Source organism: Erpetoichthys calabaricus, chromosome 9, assembly GCF_900747795.2.
Source record: "Erpetoichthys calabaricus chromosome 9, fErpCal1.3, whole genome shotgun sequence".
Lineage (NCBI taxonomy): Eukaryota > Metazoa > Chordata > Cladistia > Polypteriformes > Polypteridae > Erpetoichthys > Erpetoichthys calabaricus.
In genome coordinates this window covers 163,108,641-163,126,861 of record NC_041402.2, presented here as the reverse complement: position 1 = coordinate 163,126,861, position 18,221 = coordinate 163,108,641, and the positions used below count along the sequence as shown (strand labels likewise).

At 34.0% G+C, this 18,221-nt stretch overlaps 1 protein-coding gene across 2 annotated transcripts in view; it reads left to right on the top strand.

Moving 5' to 3' along the window:
* ets1 (v-ets avian erythroblastosis virus E26 oncogene homolog 1) overlaps positions 1-18,221 on the top strand; it is a 112,791-nt gene that overhangs the window by 77,345 nt on the left and 17,225 nt on the right. For both annotated transcript variants that reach the window (XM_028810346.2, XM_028810348.2), the window contains 4 exons: positions 6,145-6,264; positions 9,559-9,759; positions 11,136-11,213; positions 11,734-11,976. In XM_028810346.2, coding sequence (XP_028666179.1) covers positions 6,145-6,264; positions 9,559-9,759; positions 11,136-11,213; positions 11,734-11,976 — 642 coding nt within the window. The remainder of the gene's footprint in view (positions 1-6,144; positions 6,265-9,558; positions 9,760-11,135; positions 11,214-11,733; positions 11,977-18,221) is intronic.

The following is an 18,221-nucleotide window of genomic DNA, read 5'->3' as shown; positions in this document are numbered from 1 at the left end:
ACACAAATTTCCAAATTGTGGCAACAGCTTTAGTATGAAAAACATTTTGCACACACATACAGACATTCACTTTTTATGTTTTTATAGTAGGTGTACTTATACAAAATGTGACATAAAAATTATATAAATTTAATGCAATATTGTCTTGTTCTTATTAAAGGGTAAAAGAGCTACTAATTCACAATATACTTCAGTGAATAGTACTAACATTTAAGCTTGCAGCAGAATAAGATTCCAATAACCATCATCAAAAGTGTTGCTTTATTATGTGATTGGAATACTTGTACTCTGATCAAAGTTTGACTTTACTTCATCCATCCATCCATCCTTATAAAGGTTGAAAAATCTGCTATGCTATGTGTTAAAGCATTTTACTTATGTATTTTCATTTCATTGTCAGATCTGGTGTGGTTGGAGGTGTTTTTGGTTATTTGAAAAATAATCTTTCTTAACCTTTAAACATGTTGAGCCTAACTTTAGAATTAATACAGGTTATGTTGTTTAATATGCCACTATCCTGAAACCACTTGTTAAGGTTAGGGGTCTGGGTGGTAAGCCTACACATTGTCAATGTTATTCTGACCTGTATATTCTTCGAGGCTGGCACTGCTCCTGAAATGTGTTTTTTTTTTTTTTTTTTGATAAAGAAGTCAGTATTGAATAACAGTGTATTATTTGAAGTTATTAGTTCATCTCAGTATATTTAACATCTGATTTATATTTTTATTTATTTTGTGAGGTCAGAATTCATGGTATACATTCTATTTATATATAAACATGTGAGCACAAATTATGTGACTGGTTATATTTTCATCCATTATTCTATTAGACTAAGGATGAACTCAACAATTTGGACAACATATTTTTTATGTCATTGTGTGTGTGTGTATGCTTTTGGCTTTCAAAGTTAGTCATTAGTTGTATTTAAATTATGTATGTACGTATGTATGTATACAATACATTTTAGATGTGTGAAAAGGGAAGCTGAATGTATTTCAGGATGAATGCTTTTTTAGAAGTAAATTCAGCTTTTATGATAGCAATATACAGTCAAGAAGCAGTTTTGAGTGACCTTTAAAACAACTATAAGCATAACAGCTACTATGTTTGGAGAAATTTTTAAAGTAACAAAAGTTCCAGATAATCTTTCCTCTTATCACAACACGGCACACAAGTCTAGCTTAAGGAATTAATAGCTGTAAACAAGAATGATGTTGGTCTATGACACAGTAGTGGAGCAATGTCTAGATTGCAGAATGCACATAAATTCGGAGTACATAAATTAGCATGTATCAGACTGCTGTGTAAAAGGCCAGTGAGTTGTAATGTTGAATGGAACTTTCTGTTAAAGGGTAAAGCAAAATAATCTATTAGGCTAACATACAGAATATATAATATGTGTATATATTGTGTGTGTGTGTGTGTGTGTGTGTGCGTGTGTGTGCGTGTGCATATATGTGTATATAATACACACACACACACTTTTGAACATAAAAACATAGCTGTATTGTTTAAAATGCTATCAAAGTATATCAAAATACTAAACTAGAAAACAGGTCTCTGAAGCCCATCTCTTCTCAAAAACTAGCCTTAAACTATGCTTCAGAGAATATGTCAGTGGTTAAAAATAACATTTTAACAGAAACCATAATAGTCAAACAACAAAGGAATTTTGTTACTCCTAGTTGCATTTCCTGACTTCCTTGTAATAGTTGTGAGTTGTTGTAATTGTTTAATTTGGCTTTAAATGCTGCATCTTGAAAGAAAAAAATACTAATTTATTGGTAAAATCACAATAAAAACAAAAAACTTTTTCTTGGTTCATTCCTTTAAAATTCTGAAAAACGTTGATGTGTGTGTGTGTGTGTATATGTAATGTATGTTAGTTTTCGTAGTGACAGATAAAACAGAAAAGTTAAAAAAAAAAAAAAAAAAAAAAGGGTCATAATGGGTTTATTTTTTAAGAAAACAGTACCGTTTAAGCAATGAGCGCCCCCGCTGTAACCACAATGTCACACTAAAGAGGTGCTTTTTGAGAAGGCCTTCATGTTAAATGGTTTTGCTTTTGTGTAAAAGGCCTTCATGTCAAATGGTTCAGAACTGTGTGGGAGAGAGAGAGAGAGAAAGGAGCTTGTTAAAGTGTGGGGATGTTCAAACTTGTTTTAATAAGATTTTGAACAGTTTTAGACCGATGTCTGCTTGATCTGATCAAATAAGCTATAGTCAGGTTTGGGGGAAAAATACTTACTGTATCTGAATATTCTACATTTATTTTTAAGGTTGCAAATATTTTTTCAACAACAAAAAAAGTACCTGAATATTTTGTATTTATATTTTTATTACATTTTTAATGTATGCATTTTCTAAGTTTAAGTCTTGAACTTCTGCACATGACACAATGTTTAAGATACCTAGCATAATGCCGTGCATTTTTTGCAGATGTTTTTTCTGTACTACATTATTTGGTGTGTATTGAAGGAACTTAATGCAATATGTTTGTAACTTTTAGTTGCTGATGTAGTGGCACTGAGGGTTTTTGTACATTTTGACGAAGGGCAGCAGTATGTTATTGATATTTTATTCCTTGTGCATAATCTTGGGAGGCTTATCTTGTCATCAGACATTACTAACAGTCTGCACTATAAAACCTAAATATTTTTGAAAGCTAAGATGAGCAACCTGAAAACTAAACTTCATAAAACTGATTTAATTTAACATTTTGGATTAATTTACTGCTGCTTGTGGTTAGTGTTTAGTACAGAAAGTGACTAGTAACATGATTCGTTTTTGAGTCATTGTAAGATACCGTTGATGGTTCAGTTGCTCAGATGATAGTCAGAGGTATGCTTGCAACATCTGAAGAAAAAAAAAATCTCTCCTTTTTTCCCCCGCACATGAAACGTCAGACTAGCTGAAAGAATTACAAGTTCATATTTGACATATTTCATCTGTCCATGCTTAAGGGAATTGATTGATTTGACTATGATGATAAATGTATTTACCTGTGTATGAAATGCTTTTTAAAGCTGCATAAAGTGTTTGGAGAAGTTCCACAAGCAGTTTCATCTTCCATATATAGATCTGTCAGAATTACGCTATCTTCTACTCTATTTCCCTAAGGCTGAAGGATCTAATCAAATCTGTTGCCTCTCAGCATGGACTGTTTAAGTTATGAAAGAGGTCTCTGTTTCAGTTCTGATACCCTGGTGGTTGATAATAGGACAGTAGCCTTGTTTCAAAAGAGGTTTGCAATTGAGAAAGGCACTGTGTGACATCACCCGCCTGACCTTCAGCCTTTGACTCCAAGAAACTGACCCCTGTTGTGTTGGAATACACTGCTCTTTCTGTGTCTGCCTCTGTACATTCTGGGTAGACTTGGCGATCTACTTCATTAATTAGTATCTAAGGCCTTCTGTTATATGCTGGATAGAATAAGGGGGGTCTTGCGGTACGTGTATGTCATGTTGGTGATTCTAATTTCTGGGCAGTTTGGCCCTGAGGTATGATATCAGCTGTTAGAGGTCATTCAGATATAGTATGTATTTCAAAGCAGGATAGATTGATTTCTGATCTTCTAGCATAGCTGCATTTAGTATTGTATTGAAAGGGGGCCCTGGAATAGATTCGTATGTATCATCTATGCATGAGTGTGTTTATGTCTAATATACTGTATATAGTATATAGTATGTAGTGTGGCGGTCTATGTTTGTGAGTATATGTATAATACATAAAAATGCACACCCTTAGAGGGATCAGAAAGCCTTTAGCTGGACGTATTTACTAATACACCTGTTAAGATGTTCACAAAGCTTTTCTGCACCACCTTTTTTTTTTTTTTGTAACCACTCTTTTATGACTGACTTGACATAACAAATCCTTTAGAGCAGGGGTGGGCAGATTCAGTCCTGGAGGGCCGCAGTGGTTGCAGGTTTTTGTTCCAACCCAGTTGCTTAATTAAAAACCAATCCTTGTCAATTATTTAATTGCATGGCTTGCTAGTGCTTTAACTCTGCCATGTCAGGTCATTCTCATATCCTAGATTTATTTTCCTTTCTAAGGATATCCTCCAAATGATTTGAAGTCTAAAACAGATGAGTAATTCTCAGTGCTTCACTTTTTTCTCTTCACTTTCCTTCCAAGTATTTAATTAAACCAAATAGTGTGTGATAAATACACACAGGTATAAATGAAAACAAGCTAAATGGAGAAATGCTGGTCTCTTTTGTCATTTGCATGGTATTGCTAATTAGGAGCAATTCAAAACCAAGAATACAGCTGTTTAAGACTAAAATAAGCAATAAGTGTTCAAAATCTTAATGAGCGAGACAACTAAAGTGAAGCTGAAGTGTTACTTGAGCAATAAGGGCTTCTTATTAAGCAATTGGGTTGGAGCAAAAACCTGCAGCCACTGCGGCCCTCCAGGACTGAATATGCCCACCCCTGCTTTAGAGGCTTCACTTCAGATTGGGGAACAGAAGATAATCGTATGGTGTCAGTTCTAGAGAACAGAGTGTGTGTGGTTTCACAGTTTGACAGAGCAGCTTTTGCAACTCATGTAGTTTCAGCAAGTGGTTCTGTTGTGAAACAGAATGGGTAACAGTATTCCTTGGTACTTTTTCCATAATTGAATGATGCAGACGTTAGAGCAAATGAGAATAGTATTGACTGGTTATGTGAACCTTTCGAGGTATGTGATCAATATGGACAATACCTTCAGCATCTTAATAAATTCTACACAAGATGCTGCCAGCACTAGTTTTGTCCATTAGTTTCCTTTTGCTTTGAAGAATACCATGCTTTTATTGTTTTGATTGTTGTTTGGTCTCTGCATCATAGTCATGATTCCAAGTTTCCTTCCATTTTTGAAGTGCTTCTTGAATTTCTCAGTCTGAATTAATTAGCCTAACATTGCTCATTCTTGACTTGCAGAGATCCTCATAATGTTGAAATTTCCATGAAAAATGGGTTCAACTAATTGATATTTAAATCCCATTTTCTTCTGTCGCATGAATCAATTGTTGGCAACAGTATCTTCTGCCATAATCTTTGAAGGCTGGACAGACCTTGGTTCATCTTGAAGATACATCCTACTACAGTAGATCTTGGCAGTTCAAATCTTGAGTATAACATATGAAGGGTCCTAGCATAAGATTATCTCAGGTGTTAAGAATTCACAGTACTTGATTTTGTAGCTGTTGGCATCAATGTTGACTTGGATCTGAAACAAGAAGCATACACTGTTAACTAACTAACTCCTAGACACTTGAAATTTACATATTTGTTACACAGAATCTAATCATGCAGGTTTATGCACAAAACATTTTCATGTAAAATATAGAGATTTCCGATGTGAAAAGTTAATTTAATTTTATGTTTTCTGTATAAATTCTTGCTAAATACACAGAAGGTCACATGAGAGATTGTAATTGATGATACAACTGTTTGTACTGTTTCGTTAAATATTGTACGTGAAGTAAAAATCATTGTCTTAAATGCATAAGGCCTAGGATTCTGCTGTCATTCACAAATGAAGACATAAAATGTGTTACAAAACCGAACATTTGATTTCCAAGTACAGTAGTAATGAGTGCCTAATAACGTCAAGTTTTTTGCAGAGTGTTCCTAAAGAATTCAGTTCCTTGACCAATTATCTAATTTTACTGAATAAGATATTCAATAGTCAAATACTTTTTACTGCAAAGCCCCGATATTCAAAAGTACTGATTAAATGTGAAAGAAGTTTGCGGTAGGAAAAAATTAGAGGAAAAAAAAGCATATATCCTGTTTATCTGGGTATTGATCCCTATGTTGTGAAAGCTCCAAGTTTGCATATGAAATGTAATTGCCTGGCAAGGGTAAAATTGTCTTACAGTTACCCTTTACCAGTGAAAAAATACACTCCAAATAAGTTGAAGAATATTTACCTGTCAACGATCATCATCCAGTAAAAAAATGAAAAACAGCAACTGCTTTTTCCTTTTATAAAACCTATAGCTTTTAAGTGGAAAATCACCAAAGAATGGAAAAGAAAGCAAATGTCTTTAGTATATTATTAGTTACAAAAGTTCATATAGCACAGCTTCAGATTGTGAGTCTTCACAGAGAATAATACTCATGTTATGGCTCTTTCTTTTATTCCATCAGACCTTGAATGTGGAGATGTGCCCTTGCTTACACCAGGCAGTAAAGAGATGATGTTTCAAGCCGTAAATGCATCATTCAGTGACTTTGCAAAAGTACAGCAACGTCTTGGAATAGCAAAAGGTAAAAATAATTTAAAAAAAAATTCTGTGCTTCAGTTTCCTTATCTGTGTCTAGGGTTGTGAGTTTTTGATGATGTTGTATTTTCTGCATTATAATCTTTGTTCGGTTAATGCGTGACTGTTTATTTCTAGTTTTTTTTTTTTTTTCTTTTCCCCCTTACCTTGATAAAGCAATACCCAGTTAGAAAATTGCAAACATGGGTTTTAAAACTAAAGGTTATCCTGAAGAATTTGTTAATGAAAGATACAGGTGTTGCAAATTTTAATTTCTCACATTTTATTGTTTCCCTTCTGACCTAGAATTATATAAAAAGAAAAACTAAACCAAGAGTGATTAGACACTAAGCCACTGGACAGAATTTTGTATTTCTAATGTCACTAACCAAAGCCTACCATTTCCCCTTGAGTGCACTGTAGTGATCCATGAGGATTTAGCATGAAATAAGCTTGGGAAAATTAATCATCATCTTAAGTGTCTATGTTTAGTTATATATATATATTGTAATAATAACAAATAAATAAAATTGTTAGTACTATCACAAAATTACCCATGGTTAAATGTATATACTAATTAATGGCTAACATTATTTTATCCATATTGTCACCTTGTAAGATCTTTCATGATTAAGAGGTCTATATTGACCTTGTTGTTTCCCTTGCCCTTGCATCCTCTTGCAGATCAAATGTGCCTCTAGAACCTATTTTATTAACTATACAATGAGTGGTCCTCCTAATATTGCTGTTTATAATGTATAGCGTAGGCATATAACAAAGACTGTGGAATACAATCCTTATGTGAAAAGGTCTTTCTGTTGTCTTCATCAATATGCAAATTCTACAGTTTTTGCCTCCTATTTGATTTTTTAGCATTATACAGTATTTTACACCTTTTTGTGGTTTGTGTTGGTATGTAAAGGAAAGTTTGAAACAACAAGAAATACAAAAATATGTTGCATCTTTTAATCATTTATGTATAAGGGGAACATGTACAGTTGGTTGTCAAAGGTAGTTGCCCAAATAAGTGATCCCAGTTAGAGGAGTAATAGATGTCTGCTGTTTGAATACTTTTGGTGGTATATTTTTTAGTGTTGATTTATTGCTCTGAATATGGTCTGTTTGCTATCTGTGTGCAGTTTTCATATTCTCCTTGTGTTCATTGGCATTTTTATTTAGGGTAGCACAGACTTATAGGATAATTTAAAACCATAGCGCTAAATCATCCCAGTGTGAGTGAATATTGCCACATGGATTGAGAGTACCTTGTGATTGACTGATGCCTAATTAAGGTTAATGCCTTGTGCTCATCTCTTATCAGGATGGACTTGACAGCAGTCCAATATGGTAATTGAACTTTAAATTTTGAAAAGTAAATTCATGAGCTTTAAAAATGCTGTCTGGATTCAAGGGCCTGTTTAAAAAATAATATTTATACTTTGAACTGTTTAAATCAAAATATTGTACTTTTTTTATTGTCTTTAAGAAAAGTTTGGCCTGTCATTTAGGGACACCAAAAAGCTATTGGCAGTTACTGGAGAGCGTCTGTATGGCCCTCAAACACAAATAAGTATCTGTCAGCTTCTGCAGGTGAAAAACTGGTATAGAGACAGAGAAACTGTATCATTGCTGGAGGTGGCAGCTGCTGGATGTGTGCCTTCTTACCAGTGATGCCATAGGATAGTAGAGGTTTGTTTTTGGTTGATGTTTATGGTATATTCAGCAGTGGTGATAGTTGAATTAAAACAGGCATATAACATTGAGGTGAACAAATTATTGTTTTCACAGAAAAGCATTCCTCCTTCTATCATTTTGTAGTACTCCCTTCTCTCCTACATACTTCTGCACTCTTTCATTTACACTTTTACTCTCTTACCTTAAAAGATGTTTCATAAGTATTTAAAGTTCACCTTGCAGAGAAAATATTCATGACAGCTGTTTCATAATAATTAGTCTGTTGTGTCACGAGTTATAAAGGTGTTAATAAAATACTACAATTAAATATTGTGTCCTGCTGACAGTAGCTACAAGTGATTGTGAATTCTTTAGTTGGTTTCGGCTGCAAGTGTATTTATCAATATTTTAATCACTCACATTCTGTTTTTACCAGTTATATTTCCTGGATAATAATAATATTTTATGTAAAGCAAAATTAGATGTGTAGAATACCCCATATTGAACACCATGTAAGTTTATTATATGTTTTGGTTTAAGGTTTTCATAAATAGAACAAATATGGGGGAAAGCAGTCCAAATATAATGATTATCAGTAAGTATTTTTAATTGACATCTCAATCATTATGCCTAACCTTGATTTAAAGGTTTTGTGCATGCCTATACGTTCCTCCCAAGTTTTCTCAAGATAACTCCAGTGTTTACTCCCTCATTTGAAAGATGTACACATTTGCTTGATTACTCCTGTTGTGGCTCATTGTATACCTTGCGTGAACATATGTTTTTAGTGATCCATTCACAATTGGACAGCACCTTTTCACACATTAAAAACCAGGGGAATGGATTGTGAGCAGATTGCTTAAACCACATTGAGAGGTGGTCATGAACAGACAAAGACCACATTTAATCAAGTACTTTCTCTGCTTGCATACAACAACCACAAAAGGGGAGCCGATTTAATATATTGAATTTCTGCTTGGTCATGATATGGACATCTAAAAAACATTTTAACAACAGATGAAAACAAAATTTGACAAAATGATATCTGGATACTATCAAGATACAAAATACTTGCTAAGGCTTGGCGTAAAGTGGGGCATTTTGAGTAAGTGTGAAGTAGGCATGAACTGAAATAAGCGGGTTAGGAAATAGGTGTATGGGTGGTTTGTGTGAAAGTTATGTTTTTATGACTTTTGAAGAATTTTAATTGAAGCTGTTGTAGTGTGGCAGCTGTACTGAAGAAGAGTTGGGGCCCTGAGGTTTTTGTGACCAGAAATGTATGTTTGCCTTTTAGGTCTGGATAGCTGGAGCCTCAGGAATCCAATTCACATTTAAATAAAGAAAAAATACATACAGTATGCACTGTGTAAATTGTGAAAAATGAATTTCTAGTTTGCACTTGTTATACACTTGGCAACAAGAGAATAAATGATTTCTCATTCATGCTGTGAAAAGAGCGTACCCTTTAAATATAAGCAGTTTTAGTTGAGACAATGCATCTTAGTTTAGTGTTAACTGTGTTCATTGGAATTTCCCATTTGAAAGAATAAATTGTTGTGTTGCTGCAACAGTCGTATTGTATTGTACATCCACTAGCTTTTCACAAATTGCTTTTATATATTTCTAGATCCCCGGCAGTGGACAGAGAGCCATGTGACTGAATGGCTGACATGGATAGTGAATGAGTTTAGCCTAAAGAATGTAGATTTTCACAAATTTTGCATGAATGGTGCCACCCTTTGTGCCTTGGGTAAGGACCGTTTTTTGGAGATTGCCCCAGACTTCGTTGGAGACATACTTTGGGACCATCTAGAAACGCTACTGGAAGGTACATGTATTTTTCCAAGATAGCTTATTTGCCAAAAGCATGTATGCATACGTGTGTGTGAGATATATATGTCGGTGTATGTGTGTGTATATGTGTATATATATATATATATATATATATATATATATATATATATATATATATATATACTAGCAAAATATATATATATAATATTATATATATAATATTATATATATTATGTATATAATATTATATATATTATGTATATATATTATATATATATATATTATATATAATATGTGTGTATGTATATGTCCATCCATCCATCCATTTTCCAACCCGCTGAATCCAAACACAGGGTCACGGGGGTCTGCTGGAGCCAATCCCAGCCAACACAGGGCACAAGGCAGGAAGCAATCCTGGGCAGGGTGCCAACCCACCGCAGGACTGTATGTATGTATGTATGTATGTATGTATGTATGTATGTATGTATGTATGTATGTATGTATGTGTGTGTGTGTGTGTGTGTGTGTGTGTGTGTGTGTGTGTGTGTATATATTATATATTATGTATGTATATGTGTGTGTGTATATATATATATATATATATATATATATATATATATATATATATATATATATATATATATATATATATATATATATATATGTGTGTATATGTATGTATATATACATATATATACACATATATACATACACATATGCAAGAAAATAATTTTCCTCAATTTCCTGGATAATACTAATATGAAGAGGATGGCCCATGTACAGTTGTATTATTTTGAGATCAACAAGACGACAACAAATAATTACATAATTAATGTTTTAATAAAACATATTATTTTGCATTTCAATAAACCTAATTTATTTTTCTTTTCTTATTTCCAAAGAACAAAGAAAGAAATCATATTTAGAATAGGAAATTTTGCTCTGTATATCTTTAATTCTAAGATTGGCAAAATTAGAGATAGTGAATGCTAGTCTGATTTTTAAATCACAATGCCAGAGTTCATATCCATAAAAAAAATAATGATCCTTATATTGTTTTTGAACTGCCAATGAACTGTCTAAGGAGAAATTGAGAAAATCATGAAGCGTACATACTGACTCTTCATATGTTCTACTGCTATTAGCAAAAGAAATCACTTACAATTGTTATGTAAACAGCAAATTTCTTATTTCTAATGGTTTAGAAGCCGTTCATGTGTGAACAGTACAAGTTTTCAACTCTATAAATGTAAGAAAGCATATAGTTATTTGTTTATTTCATTTTAGTTCAGTAGCTGTAGATGAAAAATAAGAACTCAATAGAAATGTAAAATAATTGCATTTTTTCATGAGAGCTATGAGCACTGTTAGTAAGCAATTTCTTGATCTTTGAAATTTCTTTTCATTTAGAAGTTGCAAAGCATTATCCTGTCAATGGTGTGACCTCTAACTTCCCGGAATCCCGCTATACTACCGATTACTTTAATAGTAAGTATTGCATTGTACTATGCATGTCCTCCAAGTGGCATGTAACCTTTGCTACTTTTGTTCCTCTTGCTGTTGTTTACAAATATTTAATTGAAAACAGCCTGCCTGTTTTAGTTATTTAGTCTTTTTTGAGTAAAATGATAATACTGCTTGCATAAAATTTGTTGTCTTAATGGTATTTTTTATTATTACTTTAGGACAGGTAATCTAGGGTGATAGACAAACTGTTTTATTGTATTCTTTTTTTATTTTGTTTGATAGCTGAAGTTCTGGAAATAGATTAAGAAATAGCTTTATGTAAAGCATAATATATTTTATGAAAATAAATGTTTATTAACTTCCATGACAAGTATAACCTGCTATCTGTCAACAGTAGATGACATCTGTAGTTTTGAAAGGTAGAATGGAAAAACAGGTGCTTTAATCCATTCCATTCAGGTGTGTGAACTTACAAATAAGTCATTTTTATTTATGTATGCACAAGTTAAAAGTTTTTGTGCTTTTTATGTTTTGCCTACAGGTTATGGAATAGAGCATCCTCAGTGTGTTCCACCTTCAGAATACTCAGAGCCTGGTTTCATCACAGAATCATACCAAACGCTTCATTCAATCAGCACAGAAGAACTACAAACACTTAAATTTGAGGATTATCCTTCTGTAATTCTGCATGATTTACCCCTCAACCCACAACCTGGTGACTATTTCCCAGTTAAACAGGAAGTTATCTCTCCAGACAATATGTGTGTGGGGCGGATCAGTCGAGGTAAGATACTGTTCTGTGGGATCAATTCTATTCATGGTTGAGTTTATTAAGTTGTAAAATTTAATTTTTGTATGTACTGAGTAGAGTAGCAAAAGCTAATATTGAAGTTTTAAGATATTAAGGAAAGACATTGCTTCCATTATCCAATCCGTACAGCTAAAGAAAGGTGCTCTACTCTCTACTTTCTTTTTCTTCCCTCTCTCATAATAGTTTCAGCATGGTGTGGAACAGAAGTTTTAGTTATATGTTTGATAGTACTGAAATATATTAATTTAAAAAATCTGAGGTGACTAGTAAATGCTGATTATTTTACTTGACTGTTACTTATATTAATAAAAACATAATTACAAATGAATAGCGAGGACAAAAGCTTGGATCCTTAAAGGGCATTAGGGTTAGAATTGGCAGGTAAGTTAGTCACAAATAAATCAAGCCATGATCAAAATTAATGGTTTATCTAGTTTGCAATTATCTAATTTTAGACAATATATGTCAAAATCTTTTATTACTTATTGAGGTAATGATTATTTATTTTCTAAGAGATTTAGTTTCCCCTTGATTAATTAAAAATAACAAGCATACAGTTTTTCAACATATGACTTAGAATGTATACAATAAATTTTGGAATTAGTTGTAACAGGAATTATTGATTAAACCTGCATGAAAAATACTAGGCAAAAATAAGAAAAGAAAAACAATTGGAAAAAACAGATCAACTTAATGGCTTATCAGTGCTCCTTGAAGTTATGTGGGGATATTGTTGTTGATCTGCGGTATTGTAAAGGCTGGTGATATAGGTAACTCTACATAGGGTATGGGTTGAGCTAAAGATGGTATCCCAGAATGTCCCACCTATGCTTTGTTAGAGATGGTGTGTATACTTGTCTAATATTTCCTAGGTATACTTAAAAAAAAAAAAAAAAAAATCCCTACCCTTGTTTGGGCAGCCATGTATTATTTTGCATTGATATTGGGAAATGTAAGACAGCAACAAATCAATGACAGAATGGTACATCTTTCTATGGTTAAGCTGCTCCTAACAAATGGCAGAGTTGGCTGTCTAGTATTGGCTGTGGTGCTATAATACAGAGTTGGCTGTCTAGTATTGGCTGTGGTGCTATAATATTACACCTGTTTTCTCGTAGTGTGACTTTTGAAATTGTTTTTTATGATACATAAATTACACCTTTGTCCACATAGTCTTTAAGTGCAAATTTAGTGGCCATCAGCCCTAAGGGAGAAGAAAGACTCATCAAAGAAGATTGTTCTGCGGCAGTTCACGTCTTACTCCATCTCAGACCCATTTGGCAACTGTGAGCAATTAACAGTGTATATATAATAATTAGTGTCAAAAATGAAGGCTTCAGTCCATGCTACATGAGACTGTGAAGCTATTCATGAAGGACAACACTTCTCAATAGATGGCAGAGAGCACTGATGCTGTAATGGTTGGCAAGATGATTCAATAATCTCATGGTGATGTTCCTGTCAACCTCCTGAATTCCTCCCAGTCAGCGTGAGAGATGGTCTTTCATACTCTTCCACTTTCACATTCATATGGCAAAGGTGTGACACAATATTTAAAAATTTGAGAGACTATTCAGTCTCACAAGGATCAAGAATTCAGCTCTTACCAGACTGACTCACTTGTTCAAACAGTTGTTCTCAGATTTGTTGTGACACAAACATATCTATTTGTATGATGCGGCTGCAACACAAAAATGCTAAAGCATTGTGGTCTAGTAATGACGTGGTTATTTCACTTATATAATAAGCCTGGTTAGCAGTTGAGAATGTGCCATTTAAGTAAACTTTTTCTTATATTTGGCCATGTTAATCTCCCATTCCAGTTTTCATGTAGATTGGTTCACTGATTTTGTACCACATACGACATATTCATTTATAAATTAATAAAGAGGATAGTTCTATGTATGAATACATTAAGCCTAACCACTGTAATTATTAAGTTGTCATTTAAAAATATATTTACAAATTAAGTAATATGTTGATGTATTTTTCAAGTCAAAGTTATTTCTTCACAAACATGGTATGTATGCATTTGCCACATGAAATTGTGTTTTAAATGAAGTTTTCTATGAATTAAAAAAAGTAAATCACCAGTGTGGGCAAGGAGGGTGAGCTGGCATACAGGGACGAGGTGGAGCGGCTGTCTAGAGTGGTGCAGAGTCAATAACCTGCTCCTCAACACCACAAAAACGAAGGAGCTTGTTACTGACTTTAGAAAAAACAAAACTGACATCCAGCCACTCTTCATTGGTGGGGCCTGTGTGGTGAGGGTCACGGTGTTCAAGTTTCTGGGCATTGAGCTGGAGGATGACCTGACCTGGAGCGCCAAAACCAAGGAGCTGCTGAAGAAGGTGCATTAGAGACTGTATTTTCTGAGAATCCTCAGAAAGAATCATCTTCCCAGAAATCTGCTCCTTTCCTTTTATCACTGTTCCATCGAGAGTGTGCTCACGTGCGGACTGTGTGTGTGGTACGGCAGCTGCACTTCCTCAGAAAGGAAAGCGCTCCGTAGGGTCGTCAGGATAGCGGAGAGAATTATTGGTTGTACCCTCCCCACTCTGGAACAAATCTACACCTCCTGATGCCGCAAAAAAGCAATAGACATTTCTCAGGATTCATCACATCCCGGTCATTGCCTCTTCCAGCTTTTGCCATTGGGCAAGAGATACAGAGCAATGAAAACTAGGACAAACCGCCTTAAAAACAGCTTTTATCGAAAAGCAATCATGGCCCTGAACTCAGAATAAAACTGCTCCATATCATTACCCCAATGTGCAATATAGACCTTAAGTCAACAAGTGCAATTTGTATATATAACAAGTGCAATTCATATATTTTGTAAAGTACTTTTATTACTATTCGGTTTGTTATTATTTTCTCTGTTCTTGTCTTTTTAACTCTTATGCCTCACACTGAGTCGACTGCACCTTCAATTTCGTTGTTCCTTTGTAAAAATGACAATGATGATAAAGGTCTATCTATCTCTCAGATAGATAGTACCTTTCATATCTATCTATCTATCTTATCTATCTATCTATATTCTAGGCTGTGGTGCATGTGGTAATAGTTTAGAACTTTCCAAATATGTCAGTTTTTCAAGCCAAGACAGTTGTTGAGTATTGATCTGTATCTGTATACAATTACATACACATTGCAAAATAGATTATACATGTCATTTTTTGAAGAAAAAAAAGTATTATGGGATTCAACCATTTTAATAGAAGACCAGCCTTGCATGATAACTCAGCACTTAGCCTTCATGCATGACAACCTTTCATTACCCATGGAGGGGTGACTTCCCCTCAAAAGACCAAATCACAGAAAAATTTTTGTGTCACATTAGTGCAGGGAGGTATACCGGTTCATACCGAAAACCGTTTTTCATTTTTGTTATGATATGGATTTTTCTTATACCGCAATACCGGTTTAAATAGCCTAAACAATGTTCGGAACGTGGCGCAGGGGGAAACTGTTTAAGGGGGGATGTTTTTTACTGCTACAACGCTAAACACGCATGCAGCGGAGTACATGCATTAGTGGAGGTATTGAGCGGTGAAAATGGACAGAGAACATTCTGAAACTGAAGCTGTAGCAGACGATAAAGTTTAACATGATGACACCGAAGAACTTTTGCCGAAAAAAGGAGCCGCGTCTGTTGTCTGGAGATTTTGGTTTTAAAAGGTCGGATGTGCACCAAACAACTATTTACTGCAAATGGTGTCGAGCTAAAGTTGTCGCCAGAGGCAGCAAGACGAGCAATTTGCTGCACCACCTTAGCCGCAAACATGCTTTGTAGTACCATGAATGTATGGAACTAAGATTGGCACCCTCCACCTCCTCAGGTAAAACTGAAAAAGCTAGAGGACACTTGAATCAGACGTTACTTGTAGACATATTTGTTAGAGGACTGCTTACGACAAAAAAAGCAAGCGGTGGATCGAGATAACCAACGCCATTACAATCCATATAGCCAACATGTCAGTGGACAGAGATTGTTAACATTAACAGATGGTGTAGTTGGTTTACAAAACATATTTACTATTTATTCCTTTTCTAAGACATGTTCAGTGCAATACAACTTTTGACAAGCACCTCTGGATATTTTACTCAGTCTAAATGCCTCTTTGGATGGTTGAAAATGTGTTGTCAAAATTAGTTGTTTGCAAACTAAATTCAGTAAAAAGGCTCTATATTTTGACTGCATCTGTCATGCAATGTGATTCCTTCTCTTCATTAGTGCCACCCCCTTGAAAACTATCACTTTATGGGGCCATGCAAACCTGTATTAATACTTGTGTGCACATTAAAATGTTTTCTTGTACAATGTACAATTCTCATGACAGTGGAATAGGTCATTCTTAGCCAGTCTACTGCAGTAATTGCAGTGGAAAATGTGGTTAACATCCACTCATGCATGGGGAAAAAATACAGTGGAATACTGTGAAACTGGTATTATTTTGGAAAATACCATGATATAGAATTTTGGTCATACCGCCTAGCCCTACGATTGGCTTTGTTTTGATATACTTTTGTGTTTATATGAGAACTCACACAGCAATAGAAAATGTATCCTTACCATGTGAAAAATAATACCAGGCATATGTGATAAAACGATTATTTCCAGATCCCTTATGTTGTATCAAACATGCATCGGAAACATGGAAGGTGTAGATCAAAACTCTGCAACTGTCTTGGCTTGAAAAATAGATTTATTTTGTATGCTTTTTAAGGTTTTCCTCCTTGCCCCATACCCTCCCTCTAATATGGGCAAAATATATATATTTAGTTTTAAGAAAGTGGTTCACTTTTGAATACAGTGTTGTGTGGCACATGCATATGTATCATATTTTTAAAGAAATAACTTTTGAGTTGAAAAATACAAAACTTACCCTTTTAAGTAGCAGTAGGTAAGGAAGGATTTATTTAACATTTCAAAGTTCTCAAAGACTCAGTTACAACATTTCATGGTTGAACCACTACAGGTAAAAATATAAAATGTATGTAGTATTAGATTATCATATACAGTACATTATAAATATAAGACTCTGTATTTAGTGATTTGTATTCTCATAACCAGTTTATTACCAGAGATCTTTATGAGTCCAAATGCATTGTCTACGAAAGTACAACTTTAGAACAGGTTATGAGGCTAAGTGTGGTAATAGCAGCTTGGGTACTTTTTATTTATTATGTCTCAAACATTTCTTATTTTCAAGTGTACAAGTCCAGAGAGTTTTACATATTTTATTCAAAGTCATATTCTATGGTTAAATTGTTTTCTTACAAAAGATAATTCTGTCATTCTGTTGTTGCTCTCTTTATATTTCAGAGTTATTTATTTATATTTCATCTTTTTATCATAATGTATTATAGTCATTGTGTTTGGACTTGTATATAGACATGCACTTAATAAGAATAAAGTAAACTCAACTTATAATTGGATGTGAGGTTTTTACCAAAAGTATTGAGTATATACTGCAAATTTTACAGATTAATGAGGATTTGAATAGGAAATTGCTACATGTTAATCAAATCTTTGTACCTTAGTTTACATTGTCCATGCATTTTTGCCAGTAGAAGTCTGAAAATTCATTTGCAATTCCGTTCTACCTGCACCTGCAGTAGCTGGACCAAATGATACATTTTTCAAGTGTTCACTATAATTTCTGTCATTGTTGTATGCCGTTTCTTACTCTGCTGAAGATGGGGTGGTCACATTAGTGGGTCGACCACTAATATGACTAATTGGTCCAGGATTTAAAATAATGTAACTGTTTTCTGGCACAGATAACACCCATTAAGGCCTTTTTATGTGCATGTTGAAGTTGCTTGTAGATCTTCACAAGAAAGATAAGCAGAACCTATTGTCAAGTAAATGTCCTTGTTAACCATTTTCTCACACTCAACTAAGAATACATAACTCAGGCGGGAGACTGCACATTTCATTCACTGTGTGAAATGATATAACTATATATTAATGCTATTGGACATTTCTTAGTAATTCCAGTGTGTTCATTACTTTTATGAATATTGTGTTTATAAACAGGTGCTTGTGCAATATTCATATATGCATAAAATAGAGGGCAATGGGTCTATTTATATTTAAAGTGTGAAAATGTGAAGTACAAGGTATTCAATATTTTTTATAGATTATGATACGTTATTCTTGTTTAACAGAATACTGTACATTTTGAGCATAACACATTGTACCTAGTGTT